Source organism: Heliangelus exortis, chromosome 16 (genome assembly GCF_036169615.1).
Source record: "Heliangelus exortis chromosome 16, bHelExo1.hap1, whole genome shotgun sequence".
NCBI classification, from domain to species: domain Eukaryota; kingdom Metazoa; phylum Chordata; class Aves; order Apodiformes; family Trochilidae; genus Heliangelus; species Heliangelus exortis.
In genome coordinates, this window is record NC_092437.1 from 4,047,400 (window position 1) to 4,069,202 (window position 21,803).

General features: G+C 45.2%; 1 protein-coding gene across 1 annotated transcript in view; it reads right to left on the minus strand.

Moving 5' to 3' along the window:
• Positions 1-253: 253 nt before the first annotated feature.
• NTSR1 (neurotensin receptor 1) overlaps positions 254-21,803 on the minus strand; it is a 45,139-nt gene continuing 23,589 nt past the window's right edge. The window contains exons 2-4 of the mRNA XM_071759720.1: positions 12,893-13,094; positions 6,719-6,809; positions 254-4,508 (exon numbers count right to left, since the gene is read on the minus strand). Of these exons, the coding sequence (XP_071615821.1) occupies positions 4,259-4,508; positions 6,719-6,809; positions 12,893-13,094 (543 nt within the window). The 3' untranslated portion in view covers positions 254-4,258. The remainder of the gene's footprint in view (positions 4,509-6,718; positions 6,810-12,892; positions 13,095-21,803) is intronic.

The following is a 21,803-nucleotide window of genomic DNA, read 5'->3' on the forward strand; positions in this document are numbered from 1 at the left end:
CCATGAAATAAATGATTGGATTCTTTAATAATTGATGGTGTAAGGACAACAGAGGCTCCTGCTCTTCTCTACAAACAGCACCAAAACTCTTCCAGAGAGGCAATGCCCTTCAGCTGGGTTTTAGAAAATGGGTTTTCTAGGCATGAATTATTCCAAATATTTAGATAGGTTGGGGGGATTGCAGTGGTTCAGACCCTGTGCCCATAAACAGGCAAAGTCACTGCTGCCATTTCAAGCATAACCAGCCCGAGCCTTAAATTTGGATATTTATTTCATTTCTTAGGATCAATAAATGAGAAAATAAAATAAAATTCCATACAGTACAAAGGCTATATCAGGAAGCAACCATTTCATTGCAGTTTGATCAGTATCAATAATAGCATGTTACACTGAAAGAGTGTTTCCCATTGATACACAAAAGGATTTCACACCCTCTTCCTTCCCTTTGTCACAGAAAATATCACAAAGGAGACATTGAGACACTTTTAACATTCATTTTTTTTTTCCCATTGCGCGACAGGCCACAGAAAATAAAGCACATCAACAGTTTGTACTTCAGAAAAAAAAAGAAGAATACCAAAAAGGTGCACTGTAAAAAAATAGTTGCCATAAATACAATATGTGCAGGGCTATCAGGTGGCATGGCTGGGGAAAGACTCTTGACCACAAAGCCAGGACACAGCATCATGAAGTTTGGGATGAACAATTCCTGTTTGTCTATGAAAAAAATCCAGACTGAGGACAGAAGGATTTGTTGAGCTGGAATGTTAAGAACCAGACAGAGCTCTAGGCAGATACAGCTTTAAACAGCCACCAAACACCACAGCTGGGAAGGTACCAGATTAACACTCAAGGCATTGCAGAGGAAAAGCTCCAGCACTCCCATTCCAGGGGATGTCCATCCCTTGGGAAGGGCTGGCAGTGGTGGCACCCATGGGTGATGGGCTCAGAGATGCCCCATGAGTTCTCAACAGCAGCAACACTGCTGTGGTTGGATGCTAGAAATGCAAAAATCCTGATTTTCTGTTTGCAACACGTCCTGCTCAAGCTCCCCACCAGTTCTCTCCTTTAGGGGTGCAGCTGCTGAAGTGAGGTCTTGTGCACTTTACCAAAAAAAAAACAAAAAACCCAAGCTCAGCAAAATGTTCCAACACTGATGGGTGCTGGGCCTTTGGGGAGAAACTCCTGCCTGGGAGAAAGCTCCAAATAACCTACTGACTTTGGAATCTTGGTGGATTCAGGTGGCCCTGACAAGAGCACTGTGCTGAGAGACAAAACCTCAGGATGATCTCTGAAGAGCTCACTTGATCCTCACTCTTTCAGCTGGGAATTTCTCTGGATCATCTGTGGCTTCAACAGATTATTTTTTTTTTTTCCAGTCAAACAGTCCAAACCCTTACAGGAAATTTGCATTGCTGAGGAGGACGCTGCCCCAGCCCCTGCCCAGGGGGCAGAAATCCAGAGGACAGGAGGACACCTTGTGTCTGATGTCAAAAAGCTACTTATACCCGATCAGGTTCAAAGCTAAACCTTGCTAAGTTCAACCATTATTTAAAAGCATGGAAAGAACCATTTTTCCAGGCTGTACCAGGCAGTTTGTACCTTTTCCTTCCCCACCATGCTTTCCTACACAGAACTCTGGCTCTTGCAGAGAGCAATCCTCACTGCTTTGAGCTCTGGGGAACTAAAACTCCAGGTTGAATGAATCAAAACCAGGTGAGGGAGGGGAAAGAGGATGAAATCAGATGTATCTTCCACTGCTCAGCTCAGGCAGTCAGATTGGATCAGTGGAAGAGGCAGCTTTGAGCTGTGATCTCTGATTAAGGCCATGGGCTCAGCTCTGCTCCCGTTGCTGGACCAGAGCTGTAGAAGCCAGCAAACCACTTGGATAAACCCCTCAAATAGCTCTCCAGGCTTCAAGCAGCCCAACAAACATTCAGGAAAGAGTTTTTGATGAGTTTGTTTTTATTCCAGCTTGTTCCTGTTTTCATGTCAAGCCGAAAATAACCCTGCCACTTTCTCTGAGCTGTGATCAAGTGTTCTGTGAGCTGCCAGTGGATCTCAGTAAGGAAAACCTAAACCAAGCATCTTCTGTGCAACAGCAATTTACTTTTTTTTTCCTACAGTGTTTTCTAAGATAATCAAGCACACTTCAGCAGGTTGGTGTTGAACAAGAATATTAATAATGCTTAACATTTCCAAAGCAACACGCAGGGTGTTAAATCTTAATGAGACTCAGCAACACAGTTCCAGCTTCTGTGGGAGGTTTCAGAAACCACCTCCCAACCCCTGGCTTTATTTAGAGGTGCAATTAAAAAATCTGGGTCCTCTCCAGAAACATTTAAAGTGTCTTGGCTGAGAGGCCAATGTTAAGTGTGTGACATTCAGCCTCCTCTTCCTCTGCTCCTTTTACCTGGAATTTCCTACAAGGTGATGTGTACAGGTCCTCTAGAACTTCTCCTTCCATCCTCCCCAAGCCATTTCTAACACAAACTCTGGTCATGTTTGCTGAGATCTCCTCTCAGAGAGAAGCCAGACTCCTTTTTGCTTATTTTTGGGTGTGCTGTCACCTGCTTTTCTTGCCAAAGAGGAGTCAGCTGTGCATGAGCAACCAAAAGTGCTTTGTCAGATATAATCTCTGCCCTCTGCTTGGTACAACCAGGGCAAGGAATTAAAGAAGGCATGACAGGGCAGAGCCTGTAGTTTGGCTGAATCAGGTGAAACCAAAGCCCCACTGATTTCTATTTTGAGCCCTTTCTTTTGGAGTGGTTCTCTAGTAGGCATTAAAATAATCTCCCAACCCTGGCAGGTGTGGTTGGAGGTCGTGGCTGATGGTAGCCAGGACTGCCCTGGTTATTAGCCAGGCTCTGAATGCCTCAGAAGCAGAAAGCTATCACAGTTCACACCTCATTTGTGTTTCCTCCGTGTCCTCAGCCCAGGAAGACCTAAACCACAAGTCCAGGCATTTGGACTCCATGATCCTTATGGGTCCCATCCAACTTGAGATGGTTCTGTGACCCCATGGTACCACAGCTGGTACCCAGTGGATCACTACATGGTCTCATTTTTTGTGTGATGCTTCAGTGAGGCCAGAGATCCACACCTCCAGCATTAAGACTTCTGTCATGTACAAAGAGTGCTCATAAGTGACATGGGATTGACAAAGCCCAGAATGCTGAAAATTGAGCCAAGTGACACTTGTAGGTCACTGTGATAAAGAGGCAATTCCTGCTCTCCTGACAAAATGTTATGTGAAAGGGGACACAAGGTCCCCACCAGCAAAATGAGGTGCCAGCATCTGAAAATGCTGAGGAAATGAGTAAAATCAGAATAAGAATGGGAAAAACCTGAAGGTCCCACAGAACTGGGACAGGTTGCTCTCATCTCAGCAGCCTGGAGCTCTCACGAGCCTGGGGTTTTCCCACCTCTTCCTGCAGGCCAGCTCAGTGTTCTCCCTGGTGGACAAATAGGATTTAGCTGTATGGCAAAAGTAAATCTTTCCCTTTCTGTTTGTTTTCAGCACCCCAGCTGGGCACAGTTTCTGCACTGTTGACTTTTCCAGAGACTCTGTTATTTGTTGGTGTTGCAGTAGCAATAGCAGTGAGAGAGGGGGGGTCACTGGGCCAGGCACTATAAATGCCCTAAAGTGAAAGATGACCCATTCCCCCAGGCCACAGCCACCCCACTCTAGGTAAGGCATCATCTGTTGTTATTTAATTTTAAGGAGCCAGAGTGGCTCTATTGAGCACCTAGGTCACATTAATCATAATTTAGATACACTTCTAAAATAACCACCTGGCTCCCTGAGTTTTCACTCCTCATTCCTTGAACATCCCATAGCTGAGCACGTCCCTTCTCCAAACCCTTCCCTTTCTGGTCAGAACTGCTTTCTCCTCATCAGACTCTGTGCCACCACGAGAGGGGATCTCAGCCCTGGGATGTGAACGTGGCATCTCTGCATGGAGAAAAGGATGGGATGCAGTAGGATTTTGCTGAAGTTTAACACATTTTGGCTTCCCAGTTAACACCGTGCCTGGATTCAGGCCAGACTGGAGTTACAAAACGTGTAGACATCACTCACAAAGAGGCAAGGCCAATGCTTGAAAATAACCTCAAGGTTACTGGCAGAATGAAGCCTATTTTCCCCCTACAACAACGACTTGGCTAAAGACATTTGTGTGATGTGAATTTGGAGACCACGAGGCCTCTCACAAGTTTTGACTCCACGATGAAATTCATTCCCCTTCCTCCTTTGGCTTCAGTACGTGGTTTCCCTCGTGACCTGGCTGGAAAATGTGTGGTTGCTGGAGATGCTGTTGGATTTCCTGGTGAAAGCCAAACGTTTCTTCTTCTTCCTCCACGGCAGGCACAGGATTGTGAGTGTGGAGAGAAAGATCTGTCTGAAGTTTGCAGACACCAGGTTGTAGAGGATGGGGTTGATTGCTGAGCTGACGTAGAAGAGGACGTTTGTCAGCATGTAGAAGTAGTGGTAGAAGTTGAAAAGGAAACTGGAAGAACAGATGAACATAAAAGTCTAAGCAGAGTGTGGAGAGCTGAAATAATTCAAAGGGTGAGATAAACATGAGCTGGTGGGTTTTTTTCAGCTAACTTTTCTTGGCTGGGGGACATGAGCTTAGGAATGGTACATGAGCCATCAGGAAAATATTTATGTTTTTATCTGGGACTGGACAAGTATAGGTCAAAGGGCTCTACAGAGCTCTTACCCCAATCCCTAGCAGTTAGGAGCTCATGTGTGCCCTGGGTCTGGATGTGCTGATCATCCCATGCATTCATTTTGCCTTTGAAAATAGACATGCTTGGAGCTGAGAAGCCAGATGGCAATTTGTTTCTGTGTCATGCATATACATTAACTTGACTTTTCTGGCTGCAGTTCTGCTCTACAGAGCTTGCAGAAGAGCCAAGTTCCAGGAGCAGATTCAGCTTTTTACTTCTCCTCCCTGCACCAAGAGCTGCAGCAGCCCATGCAACGGGGCTGGTCTGTCACCTGGGAGAGCATCCTGGTTTGGGACATCCTCTGATGGTAGCACCCATGTGAGGTATTTCCTGAGATGAAAATGTTTTGTTTGTTTTCTTGTTTGCTTGGGTTTTTTGTCTTTGGAAATCTGATTCCTTGGGACAACAGAGATCAACAGCTTGGAGCTGGTAAAGTGTTCCTGAGCACCGTGGGTCTCATTTTCAGGAAGATGTTCCCCAGGATCATTTCTCTGTGGGAACTGCAGACCTTTTTGTTAGTCTGAGCACTGCCTACCAGAAGATAAATTGAGGTGTGCTGGAATACATCACCAATCCCTCCACACCCCCTCAGTGCTGCCAAGCACCACTCAGCCCATCCAGTTCCTCTGTGTAGTTGTGAAGAATTAATACAGCCAAAATGTTTCTTTTTCTGGGGCAGGCACACGCATTTATAAACGAAGCCATCAAGCTGCTGTGAGGTCTTTATTAGCCCCACACTGCTAGACCACCATTCATAATATGGCTGTGGATTCAATGTTTTCCTAAAATTGCTCGTGGCTTTTGAAAGCAGGAAAAAAAATATATGGGAATGCAGGCACAATGCATAAATTCACACTAACTGCAGACAGACTTCTCTGCCCCTCAAAGGAAATGCAGTCATTCCATAAATGATTGCTGCTTTAAGTGCTTTTTATATAGGAAAGCAAACAAGAAACAACAGTTTAGCCCAGTGTGTGCCTAGAGCTCTGTTCTCATGATAAGTTTGGGTTTTTACTACGCATGGATGTACAATTCCATTCAGTAGGCTGTTAGATCAGAAATGATTATTTTTCCTACTCAGAGCTTATGAATTTTTAATGTCTCCTGTTGCTTTTCTTTTTGGTATTGCAGATTTTTTTTTTTTTTTTTTTCCCTGCTCATTGCAGGAAACAGACCCAGTCCTGGAGAGATGTGACACCACGGAAGCAGGGACATGTTTTTAACTGAGCCCATCTCATGGCATCTCAGGCTACTTGGGTGAACACCCTCAGACACCATCAATGCTTAATTGTGTATTTAAAATTAATAATCAGTCCCATGGCTGCTTTGCTGAGGAACCTGACCTGACAGGGCAGAAAGGCTGCATGGAACAGCTCACGTGTGTTCAGCGTGGGCGTGCAATTATCCCCAAATTTCTGAGAATCTGGACATTTTCTGAGCAGTGGCAACTGCTGGTATTTCAGTTTGGTCCAGAGCCTGCAAAACCTGTAAATAATCTGCCCCAGACCCAGTGTAATCTCTGCTGTCACTAAGGAAATGTGGTGCTGTGGAGCTGCTCCATCTTAGGGCCAGTGATTGACACCTCCACCTTGGAGACAAAAATTCTCTTTGGGTGCACAACCCCCCCTGTCCCTGTGTCACCTCATCAAGGATGGTCAGAGGTGAATATCCATCACCACTGTTCCATGGGCACAGCTCCAGGAGAAGGGGAGGGGAGAGGTTGATGATGCATTTTGGATCAAGTTAATGCTTCCTTCACCCACCCCTGGAAGATGTAGGTGAGGAAACTTGGACTCTCCATTTCTTTGCTAGAGAATCCAAAAGCAAAAGCAAAACTAACAGTTTTTTTAACCCCTCTCATGGACAATGTCTCATCCCACATTCCCACCTCCATCCCTGGCTCCTCTGGTGCCCCCAGCTCACCCCCTGACCTCACCCCCTGTCCTGCCATGGGGGGGAACTCATCCCCCTGCTTGGGACTCACTCTGTCCAGTGGCTGGAGGGGACATAGCAGAACATCAGCCTCCGGATGTGATAAGGGAGCCAGCAGACCACAAAAGCAATCACCACAGCACCTGCAAGGGATAAAAAAAAAAAAAAAACCTTTTACTTTTTTGTGAGCAATTCTCAGCCGAGGGTGAAAAGGGACCCGACTCTGCAGTGTTTATTGCCCTGAACTTTTTTCCTCCTAAAGCCTCATTTTGTTCTGCTATTGCCTTGGTGCAAAAATATTAATAACCCCCAGGGCCAAACAGCCTGCAAATGTCTGCAAAGCCAGACAGAGCAGCCATAAGCACAGGGACAGTGACACTATGAGCACCCTGCAGATGAAGGACAGATTGCAGATTGCATTTGCATCTGTCCTCTGTGTCTCATGCCCTTGTGGCACTGGGAATTTTGTCCAAAATACCTGCAGGGACAACGTGTATTTTTCACCAGAATCCCATTAGTTTGGGATGTGAAGCTGTGGCCCCTGTCCCCATGATGCTGAGAGCATTGAGCAACCTCAGGAGCTGATTTCTGATGCTCGTCCTTTTGTTCCACATTTATGCAACACCTGAGACAGTGACTACAAGAACTTTGGGTCTGGACATTTCCATAATAAAAACGATTAATTAAAGGATAAGGAGAGGAAGACAATATGTTTGGTTGGGTTGGTTTTTTTTTTTTTTTCCAGATTCCTGCTGCTGAGGGACATCAAGCAATGGAAAATGAAATGCAACTGCTCTGAAGGGTACAAGTGCTGTTGATAGAGTGCATTTGTCAATCTAGCTTAAAATGTAGCTATATCAGGCAATCAAGGGAAAGATTTGTTTCCTTTTGTTTCCTTTTGCAATAGGTATTTCAGTGCCTTTATGAAATGATGCTGGCAGAATCCCAGCAGGAAATAAAGAAATCTCAGTTAAAACCTAACACAATAAAAGACAAGAAGAAAACCGAGGCGAAATGAAATAATTGCCTTAATTTTTTTTAACCCAAATTTTGCTCTACAGAGAATCAGGGCCACATCACTCTTGTCCTTTGTGTGACCTGGGAAGGGCTGGGAAGCAGCAGAGCTCTCACAGAGCTCCACACCCCCGGTGCAATGAGGATTTGGCACCTGGAGGCAAAAGCTGCTTTTCCTTTTGCCTTGGCAGCTGGAAATATTTATGTGGACATGTTCTAAACCCAGATGCTGTCATCCCACAGGGACTGTGCTGCAGCTCGTGGAGGAGATCTGCAGGAGATGTTTTTCCCTTGAAGAATGTGGTCCAGGAGGAGCAAATCTGGTCGTGGTTGCACCTCCCCATCACTTTTAATCAGCCAAGAGGCACAGAGAAAACTTCAGTGATGCTCTGAGGAGGGAAGAGGCTGTGCCCTGATTTTGTGGGTGTTACCACAAGCAAAGCCACTGCCTATTTTGGCCAGAAATTAAATAATTCCTGGTGCCCAGCTCTGTAGTCACAGCACTACTTCACCTCCATGTTCAATCCCTTTTATTAAAGACATAACTGAGTGTGGAGGTGCTGATGTTCTTTTGGTAGCAGCCTGCATGATGCATGAGAGCATCTTTCAGGAAGCTGCAAAAGCCATTTATTCAATAAAATTTCAGGCAGCTGAAGGGAAAAGTTTTGGAAAGAGGGCTGGGAGGTCTGGTTTTATTCTCTTGCCCTCGTGAATTCCTTATTTCAACCTGAATATTTTTTGGCTGTGTAATTGGTCACTGGATGGCTTGCAGCTCTTCAGACACCACCCAGAGAATGGATTTGCTCTGTGTCTGATCCTGCCCTGAGGAGCTTTGCTGGGACTTTGTTGGGGACAGCCCAGAAATGGCACAGGAGGAGCTGGGAGGTCCACAGGGCAGCTTGGACCAGGGAGAGCTGGATGCTGATTTCTCCTCCCAGATTTCCAGGTGAAAGTTCAGATGTTAAACTCAGGTTTCCCTGATGCTAAAGGAGCTTTTCTAAACCTCACTTGGACTCGCTCAGACCTTTTACTGGGGCTACAAACTGCCATGAATTTAGTTCTTTTCTTGCAAAAAGGCACAATTCATTGGAAAATCTGATGCTTTTAAGTTATAGATTTATTAGAAAAGACAACTCTTTAAGGAGAAGATTTTCAGACTGATGGTCTTCTTTTTATGGTGGCTGCAAAGTATCAGCAATTTGGTACTCCTGATGGAGGAGGATATATATTATATATATAAATATATATATATTTATAAATATTATATATATTAAATTTCACAGTAATGTTTTCCTCTTCAAACAGATAGCTCTGACTTGGAATCTCGGTGGAAAGAAACAAAGGAACCCTTCAAAATGTTTGTTCAAAAGGGAATTATTCATGGATACTTTCTTAATACTTGGCATTTGTCTGATATTAGTTGAAGAAATGCAGAGATCCCGAAATTGTAAGTTTAAAATTCTGAGATGCTCAGTAAAAAAATGTGGTTTGACTTCAGGTCCTAAAAAGCATCGTATGGAGGCATCACCCAGACAGCCATGGGAGACTGAAGGAAATCCTTTTAATTAATTAAATCCCTCTGAGTGCTTTATAATTGCTTTCACTAAGCAGCTTCTGTAAAGAAGTAAAAGCTACCTGGAAGTATTCACATTTTAATAGGCTTGAGCAACATCCACCCAGGGACACCTTGGCTTGGATGGGCCAATTCCTTCCTTCCTTCCTTTTTTCCTTTTTTTTTTTCCTTTTTTTTTTCTTTTTCCTTCCTTCCTTCCTTCCTTCCTTCCTTCCTTCCTTCCTTCCTTCCTTCCTTCCTTTTCCTTCCTTCCTTCCTTCCTTCCTTCCTTCCTTCCTTCCTTCCTTCCTTCCTTCCTTCCTTCCTTTCTTCCTTCCTTCCTTCCTTCCTTCCTTCCTTCCTTCCTTCCTTCCTTCCTTCCTTCCTTCCTTCCTTCCTTCCTTCCTTCCTTCCTTCCTTCCTTCCTTCCTTCCTTCCTTCCTTCCTTCCTTCCTTCCTTCCTTCCTTTTCCTTCCTTTTCCTTCCTTCCTTCCTTTTCCTTCCTTCCTTCCTTCCTTCCTTCCTTCCTTCCTTCCTTCCTTCCTTCCTTCCTTCCTTCCTTCCTTCCTTCCTTCCTTCCTTCCTTCCTTCCTTCCTTCCTTCCTTCCTTCCTTCCTTCCTTTTCCTTCCTTTTCCTTCCTTCCTTCCTTTTCCTTCCTTCCTTCCTTCCTTCCTTCCTTCCTTCCTTCCTTCCTTCCTTCCTTCCTTCCTTCCTTCCTTCCTTCCTTCCTTCCTTCCTTCCTTCCTTCCTTCCTTCCTTCCTTCCTTCCTTCCTTCCTTCCTTCCTTCCTTTTCCTTCCTTTTCCTTCCTTCCTTCCCAACACTGGAGCTGGTGTCTAATTGCAGAACTGGAAGGAACATCAGCTGGATGAAATCTCACAGTGCAGACATTGCCATTATCCTCACAAAAAAGCTGGGAAGCTGCCAGCACCTCTGAATTTGGCTCCTCACACCTGGTGGATGCTGACAGCAGAGAGGGAATCACAATCAGCAATCACACAAGGAATTAAGGAGCTGGATCCCAGGCAGGAGAGCTGATACCTTCCTTATTCCTCATCTCCCTAATTACTTCGTACAAGCCCAAAGTCAGACAGAGCCAAGAAAATGCATAAATGCTCTCAAAGAAGAGAAAAATGATGTTGTGGTTTTATTGAAGGAAGCTGTTAGCCTGACTGCTTTTAGCTCCTATTTTAATATAAATAAATACATGATCTCAGGAGAGCTGGAGGAAGGAAGAAAGGTGTTTGCTGTCCTCATCCAACTGCTCTGTGCACCAGGAACTGCAAAAATATCTTCTGAGCACTAGTTCTGAAACATTACACCTTTAAAATAAGCTCGGGCTCTCTGTTCTTCAGACTGAAGTTCACTTTTGGAAATGGAAAATACTTTGACACCCATGAGGCTCTGATTTTATGCCAAGAGTTTTATTAGTGTGCACAAGTGCAGTTTTTCTTTTCCCATCCTCTTCCATAAACTAACCCAGACTCTGTACATGGTGTTGGCTGCCACGGATAAATCATCTGCAGCCTTATTTAGTTTTTGCTGGTTTCCAGCAAAACCTGCTCAGAGGTAGGTTTGTGAAAAGAAAAAGTTGCAAGGCAACAAAAGTAAATGTGAATCAAGCATCCCCTGGTAATCAAGTGCAGCTGAAAAGTGAAATGAAGCAGGATTTCACCCATCCTTGCTAAATAAAAAAACCTTTATGCATGGTGTAGTGAGAGACAGACAAAAGTGATGGGGGGTTTCTTATTTTCTGGATCTTTCTCAGCCCAGAAAGGGAACAAGTGGCCACTATCTCTGTGTCTTTAAAGCAGGGAAGGGTGCTTGGTCCTGCTGCTGGGGTGGCACTGCAGAGATTCACAGAACATCTGTGCCTGGCTGCCCATGGGGACCATTTCAGGCTCCAGATGGAAACCCTCACTTTCAGTAACTTCCCTCAGTTTTTGCAGTACATAACAAAAGAAAAAAAAATTCCTGGAGAAGAAGAAAAAAACCCGAATTGTGCTTATTGTTCAGGAAAAAAAAAGAAAAAAGGCTGTTTTTCAATGGCTGGGAGGCAGCATGGAGCTGTCTGTGAGGGATCCTCTTCCACCACCACTGAGTGATGCTCAGGTGCAAATTGAGGTCTCCCTGTGATCATTTAGGAAGATCTCTCTCTTCTTGATGCTAAGAGTATACAATACTAAAAAGACAGAGGGGGAGGTGTGAGATGTTGTAGCACGAGTGAGAGGAGGCAGCTTCTTGCTTCATGGCAGAAAGCAGAAGCATTAAGGAACAGGAGGAGATGGTTGGGAGCTGAGGGACTTGCATCCTTGCATGCTCAGTGCTTATTCCCCTGTGGGTGATGGTTAACCAGGGTGCAGAGACAAGAAATAACCTCAGACCAACAAGATAATGACAGGGAATTTCATGTCTTCTGGGGTTTTCTCTCCTTTTTCTCAGCAGGCATTTCCCAGTGCAGTGCGTTGCCCATGGGATGCATCCCTCGTGCAAAACAGCTGGAAAAATCTCAGGGAGGTTCTTGGTGCCTTCTCTAGGGATTTGTTTTCTTGCTGAAAATGTGGCCTGGGCCAAAGTCCTTTGGTTACCAAGAGCTTTGCCATGAAAATCACTGCTCAGGAAGATTTCTGCTACCAGCCTCTCACCATCTAAGGAGCAAGGACCCTTGTGGTGTATAACCAGGACTCACATACTTTATTAGATTTCTCTAGGTACTATTTTTGATCAGCTTTTGCTTTATACTCTGTCAGTTTAAGCTACCATGTTCCTTCTTTTATTTTTTTTTTCCAGTTTATTTAATTAAGCAGTACAGCTCAGTTCCTGGGTGAAGCATCTTTTATTTAACCTTCGTCTGAACCAAAGCTCTGCAGAAAAATAAAAGGAATACAATGATCTATCCAAGGCTTAAATTGCTGCTGGCAGAATCATTTAAATGCTGGACCAGTTCTGTGTTTTCAGAGAGTTTCTGTGGGTCAGCAGGTCTGAGTTTTAGCTGTGTGTCCATTACAGCTGACCTGCTCAAACCTCATTCCACAGAACAAGTTTCGTTTTAAAATTACACCAGTCCCCCAGTCACAATCAGAGCCTAAAATCAACACCAGAAGAAAGATCTGTGTTCAGGCCAGAGATGGCCAGAAGTAGAATTAGAAACAGGAAAGGTTGATGGTATCAAGTTTTCTCTGTTTCACAGAAATATATTTTTTCCTTAAATGTGAAATTTTTCGTTTACCAGCTTCTCCCTCACTGAGCACAATTAATTAAATGACACTCAAGAATTCTCCCTTTCTCTCTATGATTCTTTTCCTTATCCTTTAAGGGAAGAGTAGGACTCAGAAAAGTGACTCCGGGAGGAAAAGAAAAGAGTAGAAAACAGATGGTAAAGTCCTCAGAAAACTCTTGGTGACTCGGCAGGGAATAGATGAAGAAGGAAAGACACCAAGTGAAGAAATAAATTTATCTCCCCAAATTCCTGACAAGAACTGAACAATTTGCACCAATGCCAAAGCACCTGGGGGGCAATTTGGATTTCCCAGACGAGTTTCTTTACATTTCACTTGTGTCAGGGGGGAAAACATTTACCAGTGTCAATTGAGGACTCTTGAAATCAGCTTTTTTGAGGCACCCGGGGCCAGTCCCATCCCCGGGGAGCTGAGTACTTACGTAGGACCCTGACTCCGTGCTTCAGGGCTTGGACACGGTTGGGTTCCATGGACATGCTGAGCATCGTCTGCTGCCCACCAATGGTGCAGACCTGGTTGTCCTGGGCTGCCTGCTTGAACATCACCAGGAGCTGGTTGGCAATGATGGTGTTGAGCACAGAGATGACAACCATGGGGAAGACGAAGGAGATGAAAGTGTTGACCTGCAAGAGGGGAGATGTGGCACGGTGAAGGGAGGAGAAGGGTCTGAGGAGCAGATTGGGGTTTATTTCTCACACAGAAATCACCCTTCCCCTCCTCTTGCCCTGCTGGGTTGGGATTTTGAAGGATTATGGCACAGCAGGGAAACAGAAACATCACTGAGAGGCATCCATTCCTGTGGCTCAAGCCTCAAAAATGGGAAGTTTATTCACATCCTATTGTGCTGTCTTCTACTCAGGGCAGCTCATTGCCAGAAATGTCTTGACTGATCTCTGCCATCCCACACCCAGCAGGCTGCTCTCAGCTTTCATTATGCATGACTAGTAAATAAGAGGATGATATTGTAGTGTTTTCTTTATTATGAGCACTCCTTGCCATCTTTCTTAACTTGCTTTTTTCCCTGTGTGTGTGTTCTGTCTCTTCCCTGCAGATTTAATGACAGCCTTTCGTTATCTCACAATCAAATTATCCAATAAACTTTGTGTCTTAAAGGATTAAAATTGATTGGAGTAAACAAGTGGAAGTTGTAATGTTTTTAGTACAAATTATCCGATTACTCCAGTTTTGATAAAATTAAATGGAGGATCAAATTAAGCAGTGATTGAATCAAGTAGAAGTCACTGTGTGTGTCAAATGAAAGCAGGGAAAGCTTTGTGAGAGCCTTCTGTGCTGTCTAGACACCCTGCTGGAGCTGGGTTTATCAACTGGAGCCCAGGAAAAGCAGAGGCACTGGGAGGATTCACCAGGGGGGGATTGGGAGTGCTGGGGCTGAGCCTTCCCATGGGATGGTGGGAAGGGGCTTGGCTGCTCTGCTGGGTGACTTGGAAGGGCTCAGCACAGCCCTGAGGTGGCTGCAGGGCAGGTCAAAAGCCCCTTGGGATTTTAGGATTTCCAAATGTTAACAAGAAGCAAACTGTGTGCTCCAAATCACAATTTTATTAAAAGGGAGAGTGACAAAAAGATAAAACTGCTAAACCCAACAGGGACCTTAGCACTGGGGTAGGGGTAAAAAAAAAAAAAAGATAAAAACTACCAAAGCCAAGAGGGAACGAGGCAGGTTAACTTCTTCCTGAGCCAGCCACATATCTCACACCTCACTGCTCTAAAATCCAGAAGCAGCCCAGCACCCCAAGGCACCCCCTGTCCCTCTGCAAAGCCAGGAAAGCCCCAGCTACACCTGGGAGCTGCTCTGATGGGGATGTGGAAATGTCCCCTCCACATCCACCCACCAGCACCATTGCCTTGGGGGACCCCCCTGTCTGGTCCAGATGTGTGATCTCTGTGTCCTGTAGGGATTCAGAAAGCCCAGAGGTGAAGGGAAAGATGGAGAAGGAATCCAACCAGCCCCCCAGGATGCTGCAGGGGATCCATCCAAGGAATAAGAAGTGCATGGAGAGGAGGGGCAGTGGCCATCAGAAGCACTTAAGTCGCTTCTTTGTACACTTGAGAAAGATGCAACTCCTCTTCCAGGGGACACAGGCAGTGGTGGAGTTGCCAAAGTTTTCTTTAGATGGATCAAGCCCCTAAAATTTTGTGCTCCAGAGCTCCAAGCCCTTAGCAGAAGGACCAGCTGGGTTCTGTCTCTTGAAGCCCACCTGGTGAGAACATAATTTCTCCTTTTTGCTCCTAAAATGACAGAGTTTCTCTGTGAGAGGGATGAAATTCCTAAATAAACTCCAAGCTGCTAATGGTCTCCTTTGTTCAGTAGAAAGCAGTTTTCTAAGCTTCCAAAAGATACCACATCTCACAGCCTCCTGCAGATAAAGGATTTATCTTCTGGAATCCCCTCAAGCTGCAGAGAAAGTTCATTAAGCAATAGGGACCAGGTTCTCAGCTGCTACAAATGACCTGGTTTCACTCAGAGAGTAATTTCTGCTTGTAAAGAACTCACTTATTTAACCTTCACTACAGGTGTGAAACGACCTGCTCAGATTTCCCAGATCAGACAAAGAAAGGAGCCCTGGATTTCCTCATTAGTGTTTTTTGAGGCTTTAGCTGCTGAGTGCCCTTCTTGCCTGCTGCTGAACCTTATTTGCCCATCAGCCCAAAGAAATTCTTTGCTTTGGAAATGCTTCCCTCTGTCACCCTCAGGGTTTATTGGCTTCCACTCAAAGACTTTGCCCTACCTACAAATGAGTTTTGCCTAATGCAATTAAGCAGAACTCTTTAGAAAGTCTTTTCAGAGCTTCCTTCAAAGCCTTGATTCATTTCATGCTTGTATTGTGAAGTTTTGGAAGAGCTTGGGCAATTCTCTAGAATAACATTTACTTTTCCTTTTATGAATTGGTAGGGCAAAAGTGTGAAAATTGTATGTTTTCTATGAAAGGCTGTACTTAAAAATTATTTCCATGACTTGAGTTGCTCCAAATCTCATATAGTTAGAAAAAAAAAATTAAAATAATTTAAAAAATCAATATTTTCCTCAGAGGCAGAAGGTTTTAATTTGTGGAAAGAATTATTTGCAAACACAAGTCCTTGTGGACCATAAGGGCTAGAAAAAGGAATCCTCCTCCTCCAAACCCTCTGCATTCTGTGTTTTTTCCAGCAAGCTCCTTGCTGGGCTGTGCAATAACACTTCATTTCCAGGTGATTTTGAACACTGCTGGAGCTGATGCCTCAAACACTACTTCAAAGCCAGAGGAAAATTTCCCACCTGCTTCCAGAGGTGACCTGGGATCCCAGGACTTTACATTCAAAGGTTTCCAGGAGGAGGAAGAATTGTCTAAATGTTTCATGATTTTTACAGCACTGAAACTCCTGACACCAAAGGGAATAAAATGGCTCTGGCTGCCAGTGAGCACCTAGGGGAGCCTTTTTATCTGGATATATCCTTACAGATTGCTCTGCCTCCCAGGATGGAAGATTTAGACCATGGCCAGGTTCATCTTTGACCCCAAAGTCTCAGCCTTTCTGTTGGCTCACCATGGGAAGGAAAACTTTTGGGGCACTTCTGTGACCTCCTTCTGTTCTCAGGGTGTTTGGATGGAGGAGCAGAGTGCTCTGGGCATCTCTCAGCTCTCCCCAGGTGGGGTTCAGGCTGCTTCTCCTCTCCATCCAAAGAAATGTTTTGGTACCACCATAAACCCAGCAGGTCCCAGGTTTCTGGGCAGCCCAAAGCTGAGCACAGAGCTGTGCAGGGGAAGGTTTGGCACTGCCTGCTCTCCAGTGGGACCAAATGCAACACCCAGCACTGCAAACCCTGTGGCTGTGCATTAAATCCTCATAAAAAAGAAAATCCAGTGCTACAGTGGTTGTCATTGGCAGGAGGGAATGAGCCAGTAACCCACTGCCCCACTGCTAGTGCTCCCACACCCTCTGGAAAGCCATTCCAACAGCAGGCTGGCAGCTCCTGGGGATGGGATTTGGTCCTCAGGACCAAACTGGGTTTTGTCTTATCCAGAATCTTCTCTCCCAGCACAGAGACCCAAGTGAGTCCTCTCTGTGTCCACTGAGCTGGACAGTGATGCTGTGGATGCCAGCTGTGGGGATGCTCCCAGCAGAGGTGTCTGCCTGACCTCGTCCCCATGAAGGTGTCCATGGCACAGCTGATCCCCCAAGGGATGCCAAGACATGGCAGGGACACCCCCTTTTCATCCCAGCTTTCTCTTAGCCCTCTGTTGCCAAAGGTGGTTTTGATTCTGGTTGGGACAGGAAGCATTAAAATTGGGCAGAGGTTTGCAAGAGCCAGAGAAAACCTAGAGCTGGGGCTTCCTGAACTCATGAGAAGACACATGGAAATTTATGGAAATTAATTCACACTCCTGGAAGGGAAATAGGTGCAGTTATCAGCCTCCCTCAGCCAGCTCGACAAGCACCAGAATTTGCATGGCAGCAGAAAAATTCAGTGTGATGTGAGTGACACTGAAACAGGATCTGATTCTTTCAGAATCCTCCTAAACAGGAGCAGGGGAGAGACACGGGGGAAGGGACCAGAAAAATCAAACGACACAAACGCCGACGCCACTGCTTGGGTTTGTGACTCTCCCTAAACCTTTTTCATAGAAAACTGCTCCCCTGGCTCTGCTGAGCTCCATGCTGCTCTGCTTTGCTTTTGCCAAGTTGCCCCTCAGGTGATTTGGCTGCTGTGGTTTCCCTGGGTTACCACTAAGAGCAGACACCAGCTCCCTCACAGCAGTGATGAGGATGAACTCACAGTTGCAAGCAGGGACTCCCCAGAGGCCTTAAGCAACTCCTGTAAACCAGAAGTTTTATTCTTTCCTGCTCTAAGGTAGCTTCTGGAGGAACACAGACTCAGAGGGCACTTTTGATGGGGGTTTTTTTCACCCCTTCTCTAGAAGGAATGGAAAGAGGGATGCCCGGACTCTCGCCTTATGGGTACCTGGAGGGGTGGAGGGGAAATATTACATGTTCCAGGCTTTTACAGGTGTCCTTCATTCCCAGCAAAACTCAGTCCCCTGGGCCACCTGGAGCCATCCAGACTGTCCATGAACACTTCCAGGGACTGGGCAGCCACAGCATCCCTGGGTACCAGGGTCTCACCTTCCCCACAGCTCACCTGCCTGCTGGTGGGAAACCCTAGGGAACAGCTTTTCTCTCTTCTGTTGGGGAGGATTTCTCCTTGCAGGCTCCTCCAGCCCAGCCAGCCCTTAAGGACAGACCTGGAGAAATGGTGGAGAAACCCAAAAGGAGCTGACAAGAATCAGGGGAAGAGATTTCTTTCCTGCTTTCCTGGGAGTGTTGATGGAGTCCTGAGACTGCAGGGTTCAGTTCCTGGGCTTGAGCAAATCAATTAAACCCCAGAGCTGGGTTTGAAGCATCTACCACATTCTGGTTCACCTCCTTGCCAATGGAAATGGAGAGCAAATGATCCTCCCCTTGGCTGGGGAGGCTGTGTTGTCAGCACTGTCAATCAGAGCAGCACATCCTGCTCCACCAACATTCAGCTGCCAAAAAAACCCCCTCTTTGAAGCCATGTACTCTGCAAAATCACCAGTTAGTTCACTCAGGGGCTGGAATGAGCAATTTTGTAACCACCCAGTGGCTAATTTCAGCCTTTCAGGAATGTCACATTCCTGGATAGGGCAACCTGGAGAAGACAAAGCAGAAAGGGGAAAGACCCCCAGGTGCTGCCATGTCAGAGGCATTGGGCTATGGCACTCGTGTTTGACATTCACAGGATGGAGATGATGAAAAATACAAAGATTTTGGGTTTTTTTTTTCCCTTTAGATAAATTACCATCTAATTAAAGCTCATTGTTGTGTAGCTTCCCAGAGTTTCATGCCAGGGGTCCAGCAGTTATCAGCTCAATGCCATTGCTTGGATGCAGCAGGGCAGGAGAGGTTTGAGTCAGGGAGTGCTGGAAGGCAAGAACAACCCCCACCTGGGACAGGGGGGATTATAGAAGCCAAAAAACCTGCAGCCTAGCAAAGGAATTGAGCTCTTTCGGAAATTTTTGAGGAATTGTACCAATTTCAGAGTGTATTAGCACTAGATTTCTGTAGAACAATCTTACCTCTCTCTGGTCTTTCACTTAATAAATATCTAATTTATATCTGCAGATTCAAGGACTAAGCTTGAAAGAGAAAGGGAGTGAGAGAATAAACTGAAGAATCTAAAATGCTCAACTGGACCTTATCTCAGATAAGTGCATCCTGGTGTGGGAACAGAAATCCTTGAAAAACAGGAGAAGGGCCAAGTGGGTGTAGCTCTGGAGCTCTAGCAGCTTGCTGGAGCAGGAGCCTGCTCTTTAATCACTGCTGGTTTTAACTCAGGCAGGTTTGTTTTATGTTTTATTTCTGGTGGCTGCTGTCTTAAACAGCCCTGACAGTGTGACACGGTGTGACACAGCCTGGCACACAGGCTGGTGGTGACAGGGATGGAGCAGCCTCACTTGGCCTCTGCACCACGGTGAAATCAGATCATGCATCCTGGTAGATAAAGTGACACAAAACACCCTGCCTGGACAAACCAGGGGGCTCCATCAGCTCAAGTGTCCCTTTCCTTGCTTCCTAACCAGGAACAGCACGTGGACAGCTGATGGAGGGGATGGGACATCAGAGCCCATCATCATCTTCATGGCTGACCAAAGACAAGATGCCAAAATCCAGATAATATGTCTCAGAGGACTTGTTTGTATGGTGATGGGCAGGAACCCCTTGCAGGATGGTGGTCCTGCCCACCTTGTGCTGCCAAAAACCAGACATGAACTCAGGGCTTCATTTGGCTCTGGTGTTAAGATCAGGAGGTTCTGCTTGAGCTCTGGTTTCATGAGCAGTGATGTTCTCCTGCTAATGCTCCTTCTCTCTTTGGCCCCATGGCCATCATGACACTGTGACCAGGCACTGGGGATGGAGATATTAAGGATAACCCACACATAACATTTTCAGCCCTGTGTGGGGTCCCACACTGATGAACTATGATGGGAATGAAGAGCAGCTAATGATCTTGAGAAGTTAATCACATGCTCTGCAGGAGTTAATCAGATAAGGAACAGATGGAAATAAATTGCATGCTGACAAAAAAAAAATAAAATAATCCATTGCATCTCTATGGCAAAATATTCCCCCAGGTTTCCCATTCATAAATCTCCCTCCATGGAGAAATCATTTGCTCATAAAAAACAACATCTGATGCAGAACAACTTAAATAGGTCTCTTGCTCACGATGGGGTTGGCAAAGATGTCAGAGGTTTGAGTAATGGTGGCATTCCTGAGCTCGGCTGGATACCTGAAGGGATCATTTAACCTCATTTTTATGCAGAGTAAAAATCCTGTGGCCTAAAGCATTTTCAGATTTATCATAAGCAACAGCAGAAAGGTATGAATCATCCAGAAGTGCTTGATATAAAGCTTCTTCCTCCTAGTTGTACACCAGGGTAAAACCTCCATACCAAGTTCCTTGGGGACCTCAGAGCTCTTCATTACCTTGCTAAATGCCAGAAAACCATCATCATCATCATGAGTATTCATTAGAGGATATCTCCTCCTCTGCTGATCTTTGGCACAAAGTCTCAGACCTGAGTGGCTCTCCTGATTCCAGCTCCCAATGAGAGAAAAAAGCTGGGAAATTTCAGGGAACACTGGGAAGAATGGAGTGGAGAATGGGTAAATGGGAAGGTTTGAAGATATCTTGTTGGCATTGTATCCAGCATGGATATTCAGCTTTCTCACTCAATAAAACTGAAGGATAAAAGAAGGTTTGTCTAGAAAACTGAAAGAGTGAAACAGTTGAAAAAAAATATCTCTACCCCAAACAAAAAAACCCCACCCAAATCCTCACTAGGATTACACTTGATGACGATGATGAAGGTGAGTTTGGGGGATTTGTATATCTCAATCTCTGCTCTCCTGCCCCTGATTTAAGGACATCTGGAAGCTGAAAAGGAAGGTTCTGGCCTGGGATGGCTGTTGCCTCCCCATACCTGGTGACACAGTGACACAGTGACACAGTGACACAGTGACAGAGCAACAGTGATGCTTCTCCATCACCTCACCATTAACATGACAGCTTCATATCTTCCCCCTTCCTTCTACAGGAAATCCTCCTTCTTGATTTCCTGAGATTGAGTACATTGAAATACAAGGTAAATTAATTAAATTTACCCAATTTTGCTTGCAAACAGGAATAAAGTCAGTATGTGTGCTGCCAGTTCAGTGGCCTCAGCCTTGTTCCTCAGATCTAGTTATCCATAATCCTATTTAGGGCAATGGTTTTGGTTGAACAAAAACTCAGTGAATAATGTCCTTTTGAACATGCAGGTCTTTGTTGCTATTTCCCCCTCACCCTTCCCAGCAGCTCTCTTCTACCAAAGGGGAAAGAATATTTCAGCTTCAAATGACAGGTTAGAAATATGCTTTAAATAATTTACTGGTGCAGTTGGGTTTCAGTTCTCACCATCTCCTGGTGTCCTGGTTCCTACTTTGTTTCTGGCAAAGGGACATTGCCCATTGTCAATCACAATTTATTTCATTTTCTCCAGTTCTGCTGCTTGTCAGCCCTCTAAATAATTGAATAAATGTTCATCCTAATGCTCCTGACAGCTGAGTAATCCTAATCCAGATTTTTGCCTGTTCTCTTGCCTATCTTCTTTTCTACAGGATGTGATGCCTCATGTTGTGGACATTCATCCAAAGCAAGAATTTGGTGCTTCCACCAGTATGGGCACCAGAAATTCCTACTTGTCCCTCTGCTATCAGCCACAATTACACCATTCCTGCTCCTGCTCTGTGGGGTTTGCAGCCAGGGATGGGTGAAGGGTTGGATCACCAGGCAAATAAATCCCAGCCCTTGGCTCCACAAGCTGATCCCAGGATTTTTGCTTCTCCAGCAGCTGCTTTTTACTCTGTGCTTTTTCAGATCATGCTTGGGATGGTTGTGCTGAGACTGTTGTGCTTGGGCATCCTCCCACAGAGTGTCAAAAAAGAAGCAAACCATAGTGACAGTCAATTTTTCTGCAGCTTTTCTTGTGCTGGTAATATTGAGTCATTTCAATCCTGATCATCAAAATTGAGGGCTTTGCCTACATGGGTCTGAAGTCACTCACAGAGAGCAAACCAGCCTGGGTATTTTTAGACAGTATTTTAGGAGTAAAATAAAGCAAAAGGCATAAAATGGGAGTATAATAAGCAAGGGTTTCTAACCTCCAGCAGCAGCAAAAAGTTCAACCAAGTGATGCTCGCTTTTTTTCTCCTAATAAAAAAAAAAAACAAACAAACCAAACCACATTGGACCAGATTCTGGTTTTGCACTT